The following is a 21411-nucleotide window of genomic DNA, read 5'->3' as shown; positions in this document are numbered from 1 at the left end:
CAGAGAAGGAGACGAGCCGGCAGGCAGGTAGGTGCACATGCAACCCAACCATAGAGAATGGTGGCTAGAGTGGCTCAGGTCCTTTTGGAATAATGCTCTGCTAGGTGCTCCAGGGTGCCTCTAACACCCTCTGCTGATTAATGCACCACCACTGCTGTCACCGCCAGAGAAAGAAAATGGCTGGCAGGGAGATCTAGAGCCTCTTTGCTGTTGTTCCCAAAGCCTCTTCGAGGAGGTGTGTGGATGGATGGATGAATGATCAAGGGGCAGGGGGAAGAGGAAGAAATTAAGAGAGAGAGAAGGGGTGGCAGAGGGAGTGTCTCCACAAGCGATTTACTCCGAGCTGGCTGCATTTGGAAGCCATTAAAGATATATGACGTTGTGGCCATCCAGCAGCCACCCCAGAGCTTATCAGGTAAAAACCGGATTTCCAGAGATGGCTTAAAGTGCGATTCTTTTCCTCAAGTCAGGTTCTCCCCAGTATAGTTGCTGTGTCCCCCCAACCCCTGCATTTACCTCAGTTATGCTAGCCCTGCCCAGGGGTGTGCTGTTCACCATGACCCTGGTCAAGGCGTGTTTCTTGTGTGTTTCCCATCCCTGCACAAATCAACTAGTGTCTCCTCAGAAGTAAGTCCCATTGTGCTCAATGAGGCTTGTCCCCTGAATGCCCACATCAGAATTTACAGAGATTCCCCTCAATTGAAATGGCACAGTTTAAAGCACAAAGTCCCTAAATGCTCTAAAGCATGATCTCGAGGCTCCGATTCTCTGTTGTTTGGCCTTAGGAAGTAACTACTTCACACCTTCATTATAGAGATACTGAGCAGCATCAGGTTAGAAAGGGGCCTGGTTTCCCATCCCTGCATTCCCTCCCCCTTTCCCAGCACAAGCATATGTGTGTCTACTTGGAAGTAACTCCCGCTGTGCTCAATGGAGCTTGCTCCTGAAATGCAGGTGCATCTGGACCTTCAGGGGAAAGGAGAAAGGGGAGGGGAGCGGGGGAGTCTCTCTTATTGATTGAGCAGCCCTGCCAGTAAGATGACATTCATTCCAACCCCCCCCCCCCACCCCAAAGTATGTTCTGTGAAATGATTTTTACTGGTGCAGAGCACTCGTTTGTGGAACCCTGCATGGACCAAAGCGTAGCAAAGCTGATCCCTTTAAAAAAATCCGGTACTCCTTCATTTGCTTCTCCTTCCATTGTCATGGAAACACCCCAGAGAGAGAGAGAAAGAAAAGGGAGTGGGAGAAAGAGGAGAGAGAGAGAAAAGGGATATTTCTGTCCATTTTGGCTTTGGACCCACCCATGTTTGGATTTGGACCCACCGTCAGCTCTAGCCCTGGGTGCCACCACTATGCAGGCCCCGACCACTTTCCTAAGAGGGCATGTGGCTGCCAACTTCAGAAAGGTTGCCCACCCCCACCGTGGAAGGACACTAGAGGATGCCAGGCTGAAGAGCTGTACATGTGAGAATGCAACAATTGTAATTCGACAGTAAAAGGTAGCAGTGGTATGTTTCTGACACTGTAAGGTTCACATTTGATCAGCAGTAGCATGGTGTTAAATTACCATGGAAGCTGAAGTTACAGCTGTGGTTTACCGCTGTTTCCAGTCAACGCGGCATGTTTGAGAGTAGCTAATTCTGTTCCGAGTAGAAGTAGTGGAGCAGAGCGGCTTTCTGAAAAAGACAGAATGCCCATCTTCCCTTACTTATTGCAAGGTGATGGGATGGCTGTACTTTTCTGCTTAGCCTGCAGATGAAGGAAAGAGAGACAACTGTAGTTTACTCAACACTAAAGAGGCAGAAGTTTGAAATTGCTGTTTGAAATTCGTGGTTGGTCAAACAAGGTGCCATAAACCGTGGAGAGCTTCACGTTAACTTCCCATGATTCTGCAAATGTTTAGGCACATTTGCTGTCAGGATGTGTTGTGTTGTAATTCAAATATCTCTAGTCCTGACCTGCATATGTCCTCACCACTTGCTCTGTCCATGTCATGATGAAGAAATAGGCTGCTTGCTATGAAAGGTCATGCTGCAGTAAACCAGCTGGACTCTATGGTGCCTGAGCACTTTTTGCTGTTATGGAGCAAGGGTGTTGGGTTCCCCAGAAGGCCACACCCTTTCTTCCAGCCACCAATCGTTCGGTGGCTTCCCAGCTTTTGTGCAGTTTCCCCCCTTGTTCTACAAGGTTGAAATGCCTCTCCTAAGGCTTAGTTACCGGCAGGAAGAGCTTGAAGCTAAGATATGCTGGCGCTTTTTTGCCACCCCCTTGCCTTTGGCCCTACCCCTTTTGCTTTTCCCTTGCCCACCAGTAGAATGTGGCTCGCAAGAGCTCCTCTGAAACGGAATTTGGGCGGCTCTTGGGCGGAAAGAGGTTCTGCCCTCTCCTATAGAGACAAACACCAGCACAAACATTCTTCCAGAATTAATGCAGTTCTAGCTGGTATGTGGCATTACGTGGTTGACGTCTTATCTCTCAATTCCTGCAGTGCTTCTATTATTACCAGTGTATATTCTGAAGAGTAATTGTGACTCACCCTAGTTTCATCCTTGTGAATTTTCTCTTCCCACCACTCCATATAACTCCGTCATAATTCAAATGGTGTGTTTTCACTGTCCCCAGGTGGTTTCCTGTGGCAACGTTGCAGATGTGGTTCAGAGGGAGCATCCACCTCCATCCTTTACATTGTGAATGGCATCTCGTTTCTGCTGTGGATCATAATCTTCGCAGTTATGATTTCAAAATGTATGGTTTCTGGAGTCAAGCACTGCTTCATTTATGTCCATGCTCAAAGAGCAGACAGGGAGCAGGGTAGAGTGGGTAATTTGGAATCTGGAGCATTTGAATATTATAGAATTATTTCATGTGCTGTTTGTCAAAATAGGTTTGGTTTAATTTTAGAATCTCACTCTCCCCTGCTTATTTTACTTTAACAATATTTTCTAGACCAAAACCTACAATTTGCAGTAACTAAAACCCAAAACATGGTATCCTGATAATGTTTTTATTTGTTAAAATCTAAATTAGATTTCCCCCCCAAATCATACGTTTTCCTAGAAGTCACCACAGTTTTAAAAACGTCTAGTTTGAAATACTTTGACTGAAAACTGTAATACAGTTTGATGTAGGCCAAAGCCACTTCTTCGCTGATATATCGGAACACATTCTGAAGCCTGCTTAAGAGAATTGTTCTTCAGGGGGCCCAATAGGAACTCCTACTGCCTCACTGCTCCTCCCTATAAAACATTTTTGGCAGTGGTGGTTGAGGGACTTGGGGAGGCCACCTGACAGGGCTTGTGGGGCCATGCTTTTTACACCCCTGCTATAATCCAGTGCATGCGTGGGAAGCCTGCAGCCCTCCAGCTGTTGTTGGACTGCACCTCCCATCATCCCTGACCATTGGTCATGTTGACTGGGGCTGATGGGAACTGAAGTATAACAACATCTGAAGGGCCACAGGTTTCTCACCTCTGACCCTGGATGTGATAACTGGGATGTTGGGACGGGGGGTGGCGCGGAGATGACAACTCCCTTGTTTGTGACTCTTGTTGCCATGGCCCAATTGGCATTATGGGGGAACAGCATCGGGGATTGGAGCCAGTGTCCCAATCTAGCTCTAGGGATGCTGCGCTATGGGAGTATTATGGGCATTCTTTCTCCTGTAATTAATACTTAAGTTCAGCCAGTCTTAGGTAGTTTGATGCAGGGGTCTGTTACTTGAGATTAGAATTTTTGGTCTCGGTGGCCATTCATCCCACTTAGCCAGCCACTCACCATCGAGGCCACCCCATTTGTTCTTTGAACTTCATCTCAGTGAGCCTCATGTCCTGATCCCTGTGCTCACCCTCAAGTTTCAACTTCTACTTGCTGCCACTGCGCTCCAGTGCGCAGTCCTCCCTTGCTTGTCGCCTGAACATCAGCCTGTTCATCCTCCCTTATCTCTTGCTGTTCTGGAGCAGCAACAGGACTTCCATCTTGGTGGTACTGGGAAGAAGTCAAGTTCAGCTACAGCTGAAGGGCTGCCCAATAGGAAGCAAACACAAGAAAGAAAGAAAAAGAAAGAAAGAAAGAAAGAAAGACGGCTTTAAACTGGTACTAGGAAATAGAAATTTATTATGGTGTCAAATATGCTCTTTTCACTGCAGTAATCTTTGTATGAGACAGTGGAATAAGACTACATAAGACTGGCTTGTCCCCGAAGAAGACAATAGGTCGAAAAGTGTTGGGCATACAGAAGCAACTCCGTAGTAAATGTCTGCTTCCTAGCACCAGCTTGAGGCTCCCCCTCCTTGCCTCCCTTAGCTAGCAACCACCTCACATTGTCTAATAGTAAGGCTGGCTATGTCTCAAAGTGAAAAATCATGGCTATCTCTCCTGTAAATGACTGCGGTTCAACAATGATCGGACTTTGTGTTGTTTCAGATTCTGAGATGGCCAAGGAACTGGAACAGCTGCGTAGCAACCAAACTGTGCTGGGAACAAATGGTGAGGATTCAGCTCTGTGGTTTCAACCTGTTAATTACTTCTGTCTTGTTTCTGTCCTAAAAGCCAGCTTTTAAAGGACCAATACACATCTGTCACATCTGGGGGACCAATATTAATGATAAGCTTAGGTTTCTAGCAGATAATCCTGATAAAAGATATGCAGGGTGAGAATGGCTGGAGGAGGAGAGGGGGTGGGTAAGAGAGTTCCAATTTTTTTATTATTATTATTTCAGTTCCTCTGTCTTTGAAACCTCAGGTTTTACTTTCTAAAATGATGCTTTTTCAGGACACCCCCCACCCTGTTCTTTATTTCATGCACTAGAAGGTCGGTTTGCATGATCACTGCAACTCACTGTGGCGTATTTAAGCTATGGTGGGTTGTCGTGTGGGCAGGTAGCCATTTTGAATATTCAACCCACGGCAGAGGGGTGCGCGCGCCATGGTTTGTTGTATCATCTGAACCCAGGCTGCAGGGATTGTTTGATGGTTAAACAACCCTCAAATAACCTTAAAACAAGCCATGTCTATCCCTCAAACAACCCCTGCTGCCTGGGTTCACATGACATGTCAAGCTACAGGAAGCTGGGTGCCCATGGGCACCATGCAAAAATCGTGCCCAGAGGCACCCGCCACAACATGACAGCCCCCGTGGGTAAATTAAGCCACAGTTGTCTGTCATGTTGTGCGAACCAGGTCATTGTGTTAATCAAGAATATAATATACTTTGACAAATTCCCAATAATGAAATTATGAAAGTCAGATACCAGTGAAAATGTTGCACTAATTAAGAATTGCTATCAATGGCCTTCTTGGGCAGTGGTGGTGCTATAGTAACTTTCATTTATGGAAAAAAGGCTACATTAGAAAGGACGTCCCACCTGAAGCAGCACAATGCTTTCTAAGCTTAGCCATTGCAGATGTCTCTAGGGGCACATTCGTGTGTCCATGTTTGTCACACCATAACTGCAACTTCAAGTGACAACTTGCTTGTGTGAAGCAGCCATCACAGGGAAAACATCAGAGGCAGAGCTTTTGCACCATTACATTTCACTTCAAAGACAATGCTGATGATCACTGGAAGCAGTTGGCATGCTGAGTTGCAATAAATCATGATGTACATGCATATGTGAATCAGCCAGAACTGCTTAGAGTTGAAACCACGCAGGTTTAGTACTTCCAACCCTTGGACTCCATCCAGACCTGGATGCAGAGGGCTTCATACTGTCCGGTCTAATATAGAAGAGGACCTATATATGAGTGTACAGTTAAGATGGCTGACTTTTTGCAGTCAATATATTGGAGACCCTGGGATAAATGGTATCTGACTTTGTGCAGGAATTTTAGGGGTTGCTGTCCAGACACACTCCTTTAGGTACATATATATGGGCTGATCTAAATATTGCACACACATGCAAGTAAGGGCTCCTTCACCCCGGGCTTTTATTGTGTGATTGAGATTGCTCCTTCACAGAAGTTTGCGGGCTCTTTACATGAGGCAGTGACCCTGCCATGACCCTCCTGCACTAAATGCCCTTTGTTCCGTTTTTAAATAGATTGCAGATAATGAGCTATCAAATTACCCCGTTGTGTTCCACTTCAGTTTCCTCCATCAAAAGAGTTAGAGTGGGAAGAAGAGGCACCAGATCAATGAAAGATAATGGAAGACTCAGATAGGGGGAGAAGGAGGAGGGAAGGGGAGGGCAGAAAGGGAGCGCGTGTAAAGGCAGTCAGTTGTGATTCTGCATTTAAAATGGAAGCAGAAAGCCCCATTTTAAATGCAGGATTTTAGGCTGGTGTAGAAATGCCCTAAGTCACCTTCAGTGGCCCCCTCCCTCACACCCCAAAAAACTGCTTTGGATTCAGGAAGCAGTTGGGAGAGAGGTGCTTATCCCTTCCCCTATCCATTGATTGTTCTCTTGCAACTGCTCCTTTCCAAGTCACTTTTCACCCCCATGGGGGTTGCAGACATGAATTACAATGCAGGCTTTACATGGATACATCATCCTTTCCTATAGTTCCTTCTTTGGAGCAGGAGAAGGACCACTGGGGGTGAGATGCATGCCTTTTTGTGTAACATCTAAGTTTGGCTCTAGGAAAGAATCAGCTGACAATTTACTGCTGAGCTATGAGTCGTGCCTTTCCTGGTAGGAGGATTGTTCTCAATGTGGCTTGGAACATGGGAAGCTGCCTTGTACTGAGTCAGACCCCTGGTCCATCTAGTCCAGTATTGTCGATACCGACTGGCAGCAGCTCAGGGTTTCAGGCAGGATTCCTTCCTAGTCCTACCTGGAGATGCTGGGGACTGAACCTGGGACTTTCTGCATGCAAAACAGGTGCTCTGCCCCTGAGCTACGGTCCCTCCCCTGACTACTGTGGGCATCTCCTCCTTATGCTTTTGTGATGGCCTCTCCATTTGTGAGGATGTTTATTTCCGGCAGAGAGAGAAGAACTAAGCAACCACAAATTATTAAGCAATATAAATAAGGGCTGAATCATAGGCCACTTGGCTATAGACCACTTGTAGCCTCTTGGCTTGTGATGGCTGCTTGAAATTTCTGTGGGAAGTGTTGACTCCCTGCCCATATAGCCAATTAGTTATTGTCATTTTTTTTTTTGCAAGCAACAGCAAAAATATTTTTTGCATTGTCTGGGGTGGCGTGGGGGAACCTCAACAAGACAGGGAAAATATGTTCTTACTTCTTGGTGAAAACTGACAGATTTCCTTAGAAAATGTTCAAAATAACTGACTTTGCTGTAGGCAATATATACACCAACGGTGACCTTAAGGGTTGGTTTGGACTGGAGTAACCATTTGGAAGCAGCTAAGTGAGCTGGACTTCATCGTAATAATTGATAAAACAAGAACGGATGGAAAACTCCCCAAACCACTCCGAGTTCTTCTGCAAATGAGCCTGGTGTATAGTAAGATACACCGATGAGCCAGGAAGGATCCTAACCTTGATTGTTCTTGAAGCTGGAGATTTCTGGCTGCATCTGTGGCCCCTTGGTGCTCCACGCTCACGCCAGGTACGCAAGCCAATAGGAAGCTGGTGTGGAAATTCCTAGAGGCGGCAAGTTCTTCGGCCTATCCAGAGTGGGCCTACACAGCTCTGCCAGCCCTGAACCAAAATCACCCCAGAATGTATTGCCTTTTCAGAGAAGCAGATCTCTTTAACTCCCCAAGGTGACTAATTCTCCTTTTGACACATCATAATGGGTCGAACCCACTCTTCAGCCCTCCACACAGACTACACCATCCCTCTGTGGTGGGAGCCAGCTCCTGGTGCCTCAAAAGACCTGTTCAACCCACAAGCTTAGCCATGCTGCTCAACAAATAGACTCTGCACCAGGCCACTTGGCTAACTGAGTTCTGTCTCTTCCAGGCTCCAAAATGGAGAAGCAGCTGGAGGCACTTCGCTCCAGTAACTCTGCCTATGGTATGTATTGACTTGACTACTGAGCTGCTGTTCCTCTTTGCTCCTTTCCTCTCTTCTCAGCAACGCCTAATTGCTACTTTCTTTCTCCCAGCCCTCACTAAGCACAGTTATGGCTGCTGGGTGACCATCTTTTGTTAAGCTGACTGCATGCTAATGGTCAGGGTTGATTGGTGGATAATAGGAGCTTGTTTTGAGGCAGTGTATAAAGCCCTAAAATAAATACAATTAGGGAACAATCCTATGCATGATTAGACAGAAAAAATGTCCTACAACTCCCAGCAAGGCTGGCTGGGGGTTGCTGGGAGGTGTAGGACGTTTTTCTGTCTAAATATGCATAGGATTGACTGTAAGAGCAATACGACAATGGAACCAATTACCTGGGGAGGTGGTGGGCTCTCCCACACTGGAGGCCTTCAAGACGAGGCTGGACAGCCATTTGTCAGGGATGCTCTGACTTGGATTCCTGCATTGAGCAGGGGGTTGGACTCGATGGCCTTGTAGGCCCCTTCCAACCCTACTATTCTATGATTCTATAGGATTGCACCCTTAATAAAACATTTCCTCAGTGGGAGCTAGGGATGTGCAAATTTGTGCAAATTTCTCGTTTGATCAGTGCTCGATTTGCACAATTTTCCTGTTCACGCAGAGCAACCAGCGATCGCAAACATGAAAAGGAATCGGGCACAAGATGAGTGGTGAGACGATGTTCAGAGAATCCTAGCAATCTTGAAGATCGCTCGTTCACCCATCCTTCATGGGAGCTAATGTTAACTTAGGCCATGTTTTTCCTCAATGGGAAGTTGATTTATAGGATGGCATCTGAGACCAGTCCTCTGCAGGAATGTGTAGGAGAGAGAAAGGAAAGCAGCTGGCAGTTTTAAATGCTGGGCCAGACAGAGGCAACCATGCTGTTGCTTTAGGGAATCTGAAGCAGGATTAGCGATTATGCTGCCTGCTGCAGGGGGTCTCTTGGCTTCCATTGTGTTCTGTGAATAGAACCACTATTGCAAAGACACCATCATTTCTCAATGCTTCCTCGGACAGAGGAAATGAAACCCTGCAGCATTACCCTCGGAGTTTGTCCTGCTCAGGGAAGTGTGGAGGACTTCGTGGTACCTTTTCCCCATAAGTACTGATTGGAGTATTGTTGTTATCTCTGGCTTTCCTCCAGGATCAAGGCTAAATGACAGTCTGCAAAAGCTGGAGGCTGATCATAATATGCTGAAAAAGGATGGTAAGCACTCTTTGCGGGCAGTTGTCAGCTTGGTTGCTGGTGGAAAGGGAGGGAGGGAGGTGGATCTGCCTACAGGGAAACTCAGGAGCAGCATTTCTTATAGAGTCTGGATCTTTCCAAATTTCATTTTTGATTCATTCCGTAAAGTGTCAAGGCTGATTCCTGAACTCTGTTTACCATACTTCACAATTGTCCCACAATTCACAAAACAATGGCCACCTTGTGAGACTTTTCAGGGTCCCAAGAAAAGCCAATTCAAGGCAACACTTGGGTTGCTTTGTGAGACTTTTCACCTTGTGAGACTTTTCAGGGTCCCAAGAAAAGCCAATTTAAGGCAACACTTAAAATGATTTTAGGGAGGTCTACCAGGACCTTACATACCTGCCTAGCAGGTCTATCTTGGAGAAAGAGAGAGAAGTGAGGTAGGGTGGCCAATTATGCATCACCCAAAAAGAGGACACTTAGATTTGCATTAAATGTGCATATGCAAATATATATGCATAGATGCCAATTTAGCCATAATCTAAATAGAAATACAGTACATCTCGCCATAGGGGGGGAAGAATGTGACCAGGTGACCTGTGTGCCTACTGCTAAGTCTGCTATCCAGGTGCTCATTGTTGATAGGCAACTTCAAGCCCCCCCCCCCCTTCCCTTCTTATGGTTCTTTAAACGGGGCTTAGACTGGACAGCCCTTCCCATAATGGGCTGTCCTCTGGAAAGTAGGAGACATGGCCACTCTCAGAAGGAAAGAACTTGTTTTGACTGAAATCTGGTTTGGAATTTCTCCAGATTCTGATATGTTAGAACTATGAGAAAAACTTCTAAATGTCAATACACACCTGTCATGTTTTGTTTTAAATTCTTATTGCCCTACCAATTAAAAGTGGTATTCACTAAATATAATCCTGCCCCGCTGCCCCAATGAGGGGAAAGCGAACTGCCCACAATCTTCTCACGAAGGGGCTACATCTGTGCCCTACAGTGTCAGAATCCAGGTGACTGCTTGCATGATGGAAGAGAGGCATCTCCATCCACACATACCCTCCCCATCAGCATGTGGATGTGAGAAAGAAGGATTTAGCTTAATATGGCACTTTTCTGGGTGCTGGGATTTTATTTTGGGGGGGCGGTGAAGCATCCTATCCTGCGAACTTCCACCTGCACTCTGAAGTGGTATAGCCCAGGCACAGGTTTACTACCTCAGTGAGAGTTAAATCTTAGTTGATTAATCTACCACTTAAACTGGGGAATTGTTGGTCAGGTTTGTAAAAGGTTTGCTTGGGAGTCACCTCTGCATTTATTATTTATTCATTTTATTTATTTAAAACATTTGTATCCCACCCTGCATTAAGATCTCAGGGTGGAATAGAGATAAAATCAATTTAAACAGTATAAAACAATGAATAATTTAAACAGCTAAAAGCATATTAAACCATTAAACAAGCTAATACCAATTAAAAAATCTAAAACAATAAAAACAGTGTGCAACTTTAGGGAATTCATTTAGCCCTCAAAGGCTTTGGTGAAAAGCCATGTTTTAACTTGGTGCTGAAATGAAACCAGTGCCTGTGCCAATCAGGCTTCCAAGGGGAGGACATTCCACAAGCAGGGTGCCACAGCAAAGAAGGCCCTCTCCAACATCCCACCATAGTGTATGTCTATCACTGGTGGGACACAGAGGAGGAGTTCTCCAACAGATCTTAATCCTTGGGCAGGCATATATAGGGAGAGTTTTTTTCAGTTGTTGTGTCCGACTCTTCGTGACCCCATGGACCATAGCACGCCAGGCCTTCCTGTCCTCCGCTCTCTGCCGGAGTGTGCTCATGTTCATATTCATTGCATCGGTGATGCTATCTAGCCATCTCATCCTCTGCCATCCCCTTCTCCTTTTGCCTTCAATCTTTCCCAGCATCAGGGTCTTTTCCAGGGAGTTTTCTCTTCGCATTAGGTGGCCAAAATATTTGAGCTTCAGCTTCAGTATCTGTCCTTTCAATGAGCACTCAGGGTTGATTTCCTTGAGGATTGACTGACTGGACCTCCTTGCAACCCAGGGGACTCGTAAGAGTCTTCTCCAGCACCACAGTTTGAAGGCATCAATTCTTCTGCGCTCAGCCTTCCTTATAGTCCAGCTCTCACAGCCATACATTACTACTGGGAAAACCATAGCTTTAATTATACGGACCTTTGTCAGCAAGGTGATGTCTCTGCTTCTTACTATGCTGTCTAGGTTTGCCATAGCTTTCCTCCCAGGGAGCAAGTGTCTTTTAATTTCATGGCTACAGTCACCGTCTGTAGTGATCTTGGAGCCCAAGAAAATAAAATCTGTCACTGCTTCCATTTCTTCCCCTTCTATATGCCAGGTAGTGATGGGGCCAGATGCCATGATCTAAGTTTTTTTAATGTTGAGATTCAAACCAGCTTTTGCACTCTCCTCTTTCACCCTCAACAAGAGGCTCTTTAGATCCTCTTCACTTTCTGCCATTAGGGTGGTATCGTCTGCGTATCTGAGGTTGTTGATAATTCTCCTGGCAATCTTAATTCCGACCTGTGATTCATCCAACCCGGCGTTTCTCATGATGTACTCTGCATATAAGTTAAATAAGCAGGGTGACAATAATATAGGGAGAGGCACTCCTTCAAATATTGAGGCCCCAAGCCACTTTGAGCCTTAAATGTCATCACCAGCACCTTAAATTCTGACTGGAAGCGTATAGGCAGCTAGTGCAATTCCTTTAAAACTGGTGTTATACGATCTTTACAAGATATTCTGGTCAACGGTCTAGCTGCTGCATTTTGCACTAGCTGCAACTTCTGAGTTATCTTCAAGGGCAGCCCCATGTAAAGTGCATTGCAGTAGTCTAATCGAGAAGTTACCAGTGCAGCATGTACTACTGTGGCTAGGTTATCCCTGTCCAGGAAAGTCTGTAGCTGGTGGATCAGCTGAAGCTGGCCCCAAGTACTCCGGGCCATGGATTCCACTTGGGACTCCAGTGACAGGAATGGGTCTAGGAGTACTCCCAAGCTATGTACCTGCTCCTTCAGGGGGAGTGCAACCCCATCCAGGACAAGTTGCTTACCTAATTCCCGGACTTGGGAACCACCAATCCACAGAGCTTCCGTCTTGTCAGGATTTAGCTTCAGTTTATTGGCCCTCATCAGCCCATTATAGCCTCCAGGTACAGGTCCAGCACCTTCACCTCCTCAGCTAACTCTGACGACAAGGAGAAATAGATCTGAGTATCACCAACGTATTGGTGACACCCCACCCCAAAACTCCTAATGACCTCACCCAACGGTTTCATATAGATGTTGAACAGCATGGGGGATAGAATAGAACCCTGTGGCACCCCACAGCTTAATAACCATGGGCAGGAACAAGAATCCCCCAGTACCACTCCCTGGAGTCAGTCCTGCAGGTAGGAGTGGAACTACTGTAACACAGTGCCCCTCACTCCCACCTTGCAAAGCCGATCTGGTACAATACCATGATCAATGGTGTCAAAAGCCTCTGAGAGGTCCAGGAGGATCAGCTGGGTTGCGCTTCCCCGTCTTTCACCCAGAGTAGGTCATCAGTCAGAGCAACCAAGGCCATTTCAGTGCAGTACCTGCCACCTCAGCTAGCCAGGTTATATATCTCCTTCCAAGACGGGGACAGATGGAGGTTGTCAGAAACAGCTGGTACTGTAATGGGGGGGGGGGGGCTTGGTCCTGCAGGGAATGGTGGTCTGCCAGGCAGAAGTCCACAGGAAGAGAGCAGTGTTGATGACAGTGGTAGTGGTGGCAGCAGGCAAGCAGGCAGCAGCAGCAGACACTCCCTCTTCCCCTCAGCTCGATGACGATGTCAACCCAGGGTGCAGCTGCTGTAAAAAAGGCAAACTCCATGTTAGGCATAATTAGGAAAGGAATTGAGAGTACAACTGCCAACATCATACTGCCCCTATACAAATCTATGGTGCAACTACACTTGGAATACTGTGTACAGTTCTGGTTACCATGCCTAAAAAAAAAAGATACTGTACAGGTGGAAAAGGTGCAGAGAAGGGCAACTAAAATGATCAAGAGGTTGGAGCATCTCCCCCATGAGAGAAGGTTACAACAGCTGGGATTGTTTAGCTTGGAAAAAAGGCGGGTAAGGAGAGACACGATAAAGTCTACAAAATTACGCACGGTGTGGAGAATGTGGAGAGACAGACATTTTTCTCCCTCTCCCGAAATACTAGAACCCGGAGTCATCCCATGAAGCTGATTGGTGGGAGATTCAGGACAGATATAAGGCAGTACTTCTTCCCACACGCATAGTCAAACTATGGAATTTGCTACCACAGGATGTAGTGATGGCCACCAGTTTGGATGGCTTTAAAAGGGGGTTAGACAAGTTCTTGGAGGAGAAGGCGATCAATGGCTACTGGATGGTTGCGTACTACCTCCGGTGCCAGAGATGGTGGGCCTGTGTACACCTCTTGCTGGGGAACACGGGCGGGAGGGTGCTGTTGCGCTCATGACCTGCTTGTGAGTTCCCAGTCGACAGCTGGTTGGCCACTGAGTGAACAGAATGCTGGACTGGATGGACCCTTGGTCTGATCCAGCAGGGCTCTTCTTATGTTCCTTGGATGGTGGCTTCTCCTCCTTCTCCTACAGGTACTGCATTATATACTAATTGCATCAGACCAAGTTCTCCTCCCATTTAACTTTTCTCCCTCCATTTTTATTCCTAGCATACAAAGATCTGCATGATATGCAAAATGACAGAAAAAAGATCTGGGCAGAGACCTTTATGCTACAGGATGCATTATATAAGATTAATGGTAAGATATGAGACTTCCTCTGCCTCTGGACCTGTGAACATGTTATTCCTTCAGAGATGAGGCTCGCTCCCGCGCTAATGGGCTCTGTGCTGCAGAAAGATGGGTCTGTACATTGAAAGGATCACATTGGCCCTTGAGCCAATTTGATATGATAGCAACTAGTGATGGGCAAGCTGACACTGCTGCAATTTGGAATCGGGCAGCTGGTTTATGACTCCAGCAATATGAGTTTGGACAAAAGTATTCAACAGTCCGTGCTTTTGAATCATGGCCAGATTTTAGCACATGCACATCACCAAACTGCACCTTGGAAACACAGCATGCTTCGTGCAGCATTCTCTTTCCACCCATCTGCCACAGTGCCATGCATCACAGTGCCATGCATCTTCTCTGATTGGCTGTTATAAACATTAATGGGATGGATACAAATTAACATGCCTGATTCATTCATACATTCATTTTATTCATTTATTTACAGCATTTTTACCCCACTCATCGGCAAAAAAAGGCTCCCAGAGCAACTTCCAAAGATTAATAATGACAGTCCCTGCCCTCAGGCTGACAATCTAAAAGACATGACACAAAAGAAAAGGAATTGGGAGGGAGGAGGAAAAAGCAAATAACCAGTTCTTATTTTCAAAGTTCTTCTAGGTGTTCTTTCTGGCAGGGAAAGGCAAAACAAACTCCCTGCAGCTGTTCCTCCTCTGGCCAGTGTATGGGGCTAGGTTGGTCTCCCCCTTGCTGTGACATTCTTCCTGGGCGGCGAGGGTGGGTGTAGCCTCCCAGTGGCCCTTGGTTCTCTGGCCAATGGATGTTGGCTGCTGTCTGCTTTCAGATGCAAACTTTTAGACTGGTTGGTTTCTTTGGCAAAGGGTAACTAAATTGTTACTGTTAAAGTGAAATGATTATTTTCAGCATGTGGCACTAACAGACTACTTCCTTTCCTTTAGTAACTAAAGCAGCTTTCCCCAACCCTCTAGATGTTTTGGACTACAACTCCCAGAATTTCTGACCATTGGTCATGCTGGCTGGGGCTGATGGGAGTTGAAGTCCAAAATATCAGGAGGGCACCAGGTTGGGGCAAGCTGAACAAAAGGGTTAATGCAAGCAACTTCTGAGTGTGTGCCAAGATGGCAGATATTGACTGCTTAGTCATGGTTGCAGAAAAGAAAAGCTAACTTGTAATAAATCTCACTTTTAATTACTAATATATCACCATTGCAGTAGATCAGGGCTTATGATACAGATAGGAAGTACAAACAGCCTAGATTAGTAGCATGGACCAAATAAATACAAGTTTTGGCAACATCACTATTAATGACTGTAAACTGCCCTAAACCCTGTCCATTATTATTTGGTTGCTTTAAAATCTCTGCAATTACTTTCTAGCCTCAGCCTGCCAAGTATGTCCACAGGGCTGGCTGCTGAACGGAGGACAATGCTACTCTTTTCAAAGAATGAGTAAGCACTGGTCTTTTGCCAAGACATGGTGTGAAGAGAGAGGTGCCCGCTTGGTTGTCATCAATGACGAGGTGGAGCAGGTAACGCCAGGCTTTTGTGCAAGAAATGAGCATCTGCTTTCCATTTGCTGAGCGCAGCCCACACATCCTCCCTCAAAGCGGTGCTTTTGTGGTGGGGATATTACAGTTCTCAAGCACCCAAAAGTGCACTTTGTGTTGAAGGAATGTGGCATTTCTCCCAGATAGTGTTAAGATTGCTGTGTAGAATGTGACTGGGCAAGTATCACGGGCACCCATTGGGTATTGTCTGTGACGTCAACACTATTCTTCATCAGCATTTACTTGCGTTCTACCTTAGCTTGTGTATGAGCAAAAGGCCTCTCATTATGGCAGCTATGGCCTGCATTTTTCCAGGCTCCTCCTTGGACTTGCAGTGTGTCTCTGTCCACAGAGACACACTGCACCCTCTGCAAGCACCCTGTTGGAGCTGGCCAGGCCATCTGGGGTCGGGGAGGACAGTTTTCTCTCACTGCCACAACAGTGTTCCCAAATGCTGTGCTTTACTTTTTCCCATTGGAGGAAACCCAGGGACACCACACCACTGAGGTGGAGGCTTTAATCCACTACCCCCTTCTGGTGAGCTCAGTGTCTGTGCAGAAGACACACCTAGCTCTATCCCAGATTGCCTTGACTGACTATTGGGAGAGCGTGTGATGTAATGTTGGGAACCGGTTTATACACAAGTGCGGCCTGCAACAAAAGGCTGCAGTATATCCTCACCCTCAGCAGGAATGCATGCTGTTCAGGTTCCAGCCTGCCAGCCTTCCTCTGGCTGTTCTAAGTTGTTAGCAGTTCAAAACTTTCCCCCTCTGTTTTCCATCCCCCCCCCCCCAACTGACACATTCCATGGCTCCTGGTAAGCATGGTATATGTTCAACCCTTAATGGGTTGTTTTGGGGTGGGGTGGGGGGCTTTTGATGTGTGTGTTTTTAATTAATACTTCTGCAAACCTTGGGATTCCTCCAAGCATGCTGGTACCTTCCTCTTGTTCCTCGGTAGTCCCATTTTAGCTCCATTTCTATCAGTATAGTGGCAGTGAGTTTGCTATTAGAGGGAGCAATGATGTGTGTGTGTGTGTGTGTGTGTGTAAATATGTATGCATGCACACATTATACATAGATATACACACACATTGCCCCCCCCCATGCACACATCTGTGGAGCACACAAAGGCTTTCTGCTGGGAGTCCCAGACCCACACATCTGGAGAGCATCTGGCTGGAGATGGCTGCACTGTATTTTTAAACTATTTTCATGAGAGATGCCAGCCTCCCAGGGATTGTAAAAGTTGCTTTACTCAGAGATCCAGCACTGTGACCCTGGCTTTGCATCTAAGAGACTGTGCTGCTATTCCATGTAGTGCTTTACGTATAGTACATTTCAGCTCAAATAATTACATGTGGTTTGTGTTTCAGACATTTCTCACCTCAGTCACACGCACAGAATGGAAGGACTACTGGATTGGTTTCAATGACATGAAGACAGAAAACACATTTGTCTGGGTGGATGGCACTACTGTCTCATATACGTAAGTCTAGTAGTATAGGCTCGTTTCTCCTGCACCATTTTTACAAGTGCCCTGGGGTGCTTCCAGGCAAAGTTTTTATCATGCCATCACCCTGCCTCGTACATGGACTTTTAAAGTGGGGGTGGGGGGTGCCCCAGATGTCGTTGTCTTCCACTCATAACCCTCCCATGTTTTCCCACCGCTTCCTCCATCTTTTTTCTTACCCACAAAAAAATCAGTTCAGGAGGGAAAAATGGAATAGCTGCACAACTTCTTTTGATTGGTAGCATTAGGAGCCCTCCACTTGAAAGCACCTCCTGTCAAATTAATAACATAATCCTCAAACTGAGAATCCATTTTGTTGCAGTATGGGCCAGATTATGGGCCAAATTTCATAGCCATGAAACTAAAGACCAAAGGGACCTGAAGTGAGATGAGAAAGTGTGTACCTCAGTTCCAAGCAGTGAGACATTTCAGGGGTCCAGAGCTTACCCAGGGTTCAGTTTCCTGAAAAGGAGGTCACTGGAGACTAATGAAATTTCTGTGAAATAAGGTTAATTTACGCATATATACAATATAGAGGCTGAGCATAAGAGAAGGGATCACAGCATTAACATTCCAACAGATTTCTGTTCCCCATCAGGCTTCTATAGGATTTCTTGCAGAGAGCAAAGTCAGCTCTCTGTCTCCTTTTCAGAGCCAGTTCCAACTCAGACTGACTTCTTGCTACACACACAGACCACACTCTCTCCTTCCCCTCATCTAGTGAGGGGAAGAAAGATGAGTAATCCCTGCGCATCACTAATGCCATCTTGGGCCATCCTGGCTCCTATTGAAACACATCACCAGAATGTCCACTGTCTCTTGTCAGGGCTTAACAAGTATTGCTTCAGAGCATCCATACTAATAGCTCTACTTACAGAAATCTTAAGAGCCTGTCTGGTTTTTTACTCTAATGTAAGCATGTGTGGTCCTGATTCAGAGTGGGACCACCACACCTCTACCATTGTTTTTCTCTTGAAATTTAAAAAAAAATCAATTGAGACGTTTTACTTTTTTTAACCTCCCTGCAGCTGCTAGGGGGGGTTTGGGGGGGGGGGAAACTGTGGTGGGAGAGGTTTAATTCTCCTGTCCCAGGGCACAGTGCTCTCAATCTGAATCTAGGATAAGGCCCTGAAGTGCAACATGGCATGTTTCTTATCTTCATTAATCCCATGGGGCTTTGTCATTCACTGCTGGGCATAAGGGAGCGTTTGACTAAGGCCTCAGTCGTGATGTATGGACGCTGCCATTTATGAGTTTTGTTACATTTTCGTCTGCAGCCATTGGCTTCCACGAGAGCCCAACAATGCTGGCAAGGGGGAAGACTGCACCGTGATGAAATATTCAGGCTGGTGGGAAGATCGTGAATGCGGAGGCACCACAGATGGCTGGATCTGTGAAAAGAGCTGGAGCTGCTAGCTGTGTCCAGCAGGAGCAGAACTCAACATGTGCAAGTCATGGGCCTCATGATGCTGCGACTCTGGGTCTTCATTGACAAAGAGCTTTAACTCTTCTAGGTGGTGGGTGTGTCCACCTCTCAGAAAGCAGGATGATGAATGCTGATGTAGCCCAATGCTACATCAGCGAGTCAGCAAAAAGCTAGGACTCCAGATCCTCCATAGCTTGCTAGACCTCTGTTTCCAGAGCTGTGCATAAAATCTAGAAACTTTGGATTTAGTCTCAGTCTAGACTCCTTCTTTTTAGATGTTAGATTAACCTAGTTCTTATGTTCACACCCTAACTGTTCCTTCACTAAAAAGCCAACTAAGTTAATAAGTTAGATTCATTTTTCACAGCATATGGACTGGAGAAGATACAGCGGATGTGTGGTGGGTGGTTATTGGGAAAGGGCCTTTCATGGTAGTAGCATGCCGAATGTGGAATGCTCTCCCCAGGGAGGCTCACCTGGCACCTTTATTGTAGAGAGCATCAGCTATTGGGGGATGTATAAATGTAATAAATAAATAAATAAATAAATAGTCATCACAACACCAGGAGAAGATCTTCTCCACCAAGCTTGTTAATCTAAATAAACTTGTTTCATCTTTGTGAGATTCCTTCACAGCTCTTTTAAGATTTTGGATCCTACTGCTTTTAGCCTGTAGTTTCTTACAGTTTTAATTGCTTTATATTGTATCTTTGATTTTGTATTGTAAAGTCACTCTGGGAATTTATTTGAAGCATGGGATATTAAGTCCTAAAATACACATATTAAGAAGATAAGGCAGAAATCTAACTAAAATGTGTGTGACCAAACTTTGGAAATCAGCAGCAAATCCCCTCTAAAAGCAAGAGATCTTCTTAATTATCCCATAGTGAGAAATAAGATCACAAATAAGAGGACAAAGGAGGGCAGTGATCTGCATAAAATGTGATGTGTTGATTTATGTATTGAGATGAACATTTAGACATTATTTCTATAATTTAAATAGAAATACAGTACATGTCATCATAATCAGGTAACCTGTGTGCCTACTCAGTCTGCTTGTTGGCCAGGTCCTAACTGTTGATGGACAGCTTCAGGGCCCCTGCTCTCCCTACTGATGGTTCTTTAAGCCATATTTGGAGTGGACAGCCTTCAAATAGAGGATTGTCCTCTATAAGGTTGGACACATGGGCATCTTACCCTTGAGTTCCATCATGGAAGAAAGGCAGGATATAAATATTAAATAAGTAAAATGCTGAAGAGCAGGAGGTTCTTGCAAATTTCCACTATATACTGAAGGGGCAAGCACATTTCAGTGTCACTTTTAAAATGGAAACTGGAAAGCAGCTTGCCCCTTCAGCAAGGCAAATGGCTGAAATGGTACCTTCTGACAAAGCAATGACGATGAATAGAACCAAGTGGAGAATATCCAGCTTCAGAGGAAGAAGTAGGGATGTACGAAAGTTCCGCCACAGATCTTGGGGAGGCCGAATGCCAGTGCATTCGGCCCCCCGAAATTGGTGGCGGAACGGCCCGCCACCCCCCCGCCACCCCCCCGGGACGGGACTTGCCTTGGGCGGATCTTCCTGGTGGCGGCGGCTCCGGCGGCGCTTCAGCGGCAGCAGCGGCTGGTCTTCCTACCGGCTGCCGCCACCGCCATTTCCAGTTAAAAAAAAAAACATGATAGGCTACATAAAGATTTACGTAGCCTATCACGGCTAGATTTTAAAAAAACACCATGATAGGCTACGTAAATCTTTACGTATCCTATCACGGCTGACTTAAAAAAAACACGACAATGCATGTACGCAAATGGAGGCGGTCATGGCAGCCGCCATTTGCGTTCCTTATTTTGGCACATCTTAGTCTTTGTAAACATTTACGTAGACTAAGACGGCAAAAATAAGGGGAATGCAAATAGCATAGACGCTATGCTATTTGTGTTCCCCTTATTTTCGCCGTCTTAGTCTACGTAAATGTTTACGTAGACTAAGACGTGCCAAAATAAAGAACACAAATGGTGGCGGCCATGGCCACCGCCATTTGCGTACGTGCGTTTTTGTTTTTGTTTTAAAATCAGCCGTGATAGGCTACGTAAATGTTTTTTGCTTGTCACAGAACCCCTTGGACGTGAATCCCTGGTGTGTAAAATGCTTCATTAAAACTGTAGCCAAACACGCACTCCCAGCAGGCAAAGTCCCACAACTCCCTGTTGACACAATTAGCTCACCAAGCATCGAGAAGGTGTGTAAAGCATAGTCAGGGCAGCTGGGTAGTATGCGATGCAACTGCCCCACATATAAGGGCCTAACAAAAGTCCCAAACAGAAGGGAAAAAATCCTTCACTCCACCAGTAGTGCCTATTCAGTATACACAACCCCTTGCACATGACAGGGCCTACAGAACCCTACTGCCTGTCACAACTGACCCCACCCCTTCGCCTTTGGCTCCGCCCACCACTGGAATGTAGCTCCTGAGAGCTGCTGTGAAACAGAATTCATCCTTCAGCCTGAAAGAGGTTCTGCATCCCTCATCTAGCATTTAAAAGGCCTAACCCAAGGGATTTAAAAACTTCTTAAAATATTCAGCTCAGAGTTATCTACTGAGTATTTTAAAATCTGCATGAATTTAAATGAGCATATGCCATTTTATTTTCCTCTGGGAGAGACGTCAACCATGCACAAATCATCTGTTCCCCACCTGTGCCACCTCCTTTCCTCTTGCTGATGTGAATAAAAAGAATAGTAAAAAAAGGGCTCTTCCCAAGAAGCCCTTCACATCTTCCGCATTTGGAAGTGCTGCCTCTTTGGATGTATCCAGACATGCATTTTCATTTGTGGGATGCTATGAATAATTGCAAGTGCAGGTGAATTAATTTGCATCACATCCCATGATCTCTCCCAGAGCCTTTCTACACAAGGTATTTATTGTGCACTCGTGATTCCTCACT

The 21411-nt window shown here is 45.9% G+C and overlaps 1 protein-coding gene across 2 annotated transcripts in view; it reads left to right on the top strand.

Annotated features, from left to right (window-relative positions):
* Positions 1–19121, top strand: part of LOC146354242 (C-type lectin domain family 4 member G-like) — a 53995-nt gene extending 34874 nt beyond the window's left edge. For both annotated transcript variants that reach the window (XM_084838463.1, XM_084838462.1), the window contains 8 exons: positions 2626–2748; positions 4426–4488; positions 7872–7925; positions 9097–9159; positions 13878–13967; positions 15357–15508; positions 16902–17014; positions 18316–19121. In XM_084838463.1, the coding sequence (XP_084694589.1) occupies positions 2626–2748; positions 4426–4488; positions 7872–7925; positions 9097–9159; positions 13878–13967; positions 15357–15508; positions 16902–17014; positions 18316–18454 (797 nt within the window). In that variant the 3' untranslated portion in view covers positions 18455–19121. The remainder of the gene's footprint in view (positions 1–2625; positions 2749–4425; positions 4489–7871; positions 7926–9096; positions 9160–13877; positions 13968–15356; positions 15509–16901; positions 17015–18315) is intronic.
* Positions 19122–21411: the final 2290 nt, after the last annotated feature.

This window comes from Heloderma suspectum, chromosome 2, assembly GCF_057233095.1.
Source record: "Heloderma suspectum isolate Gila_16-S chromosome 2, 16-S_ref, whole genome shotgun sequence".
Lineage (NCBI taxonomy): Eukaryota > Metazoa > Chordata > Lepidosauria > Squamata > Helodermatidae > Heloderma > Heloderma suspectum.
This window is presented reverse-complemented; position numbering and strand designations above follow the sequence as displayed.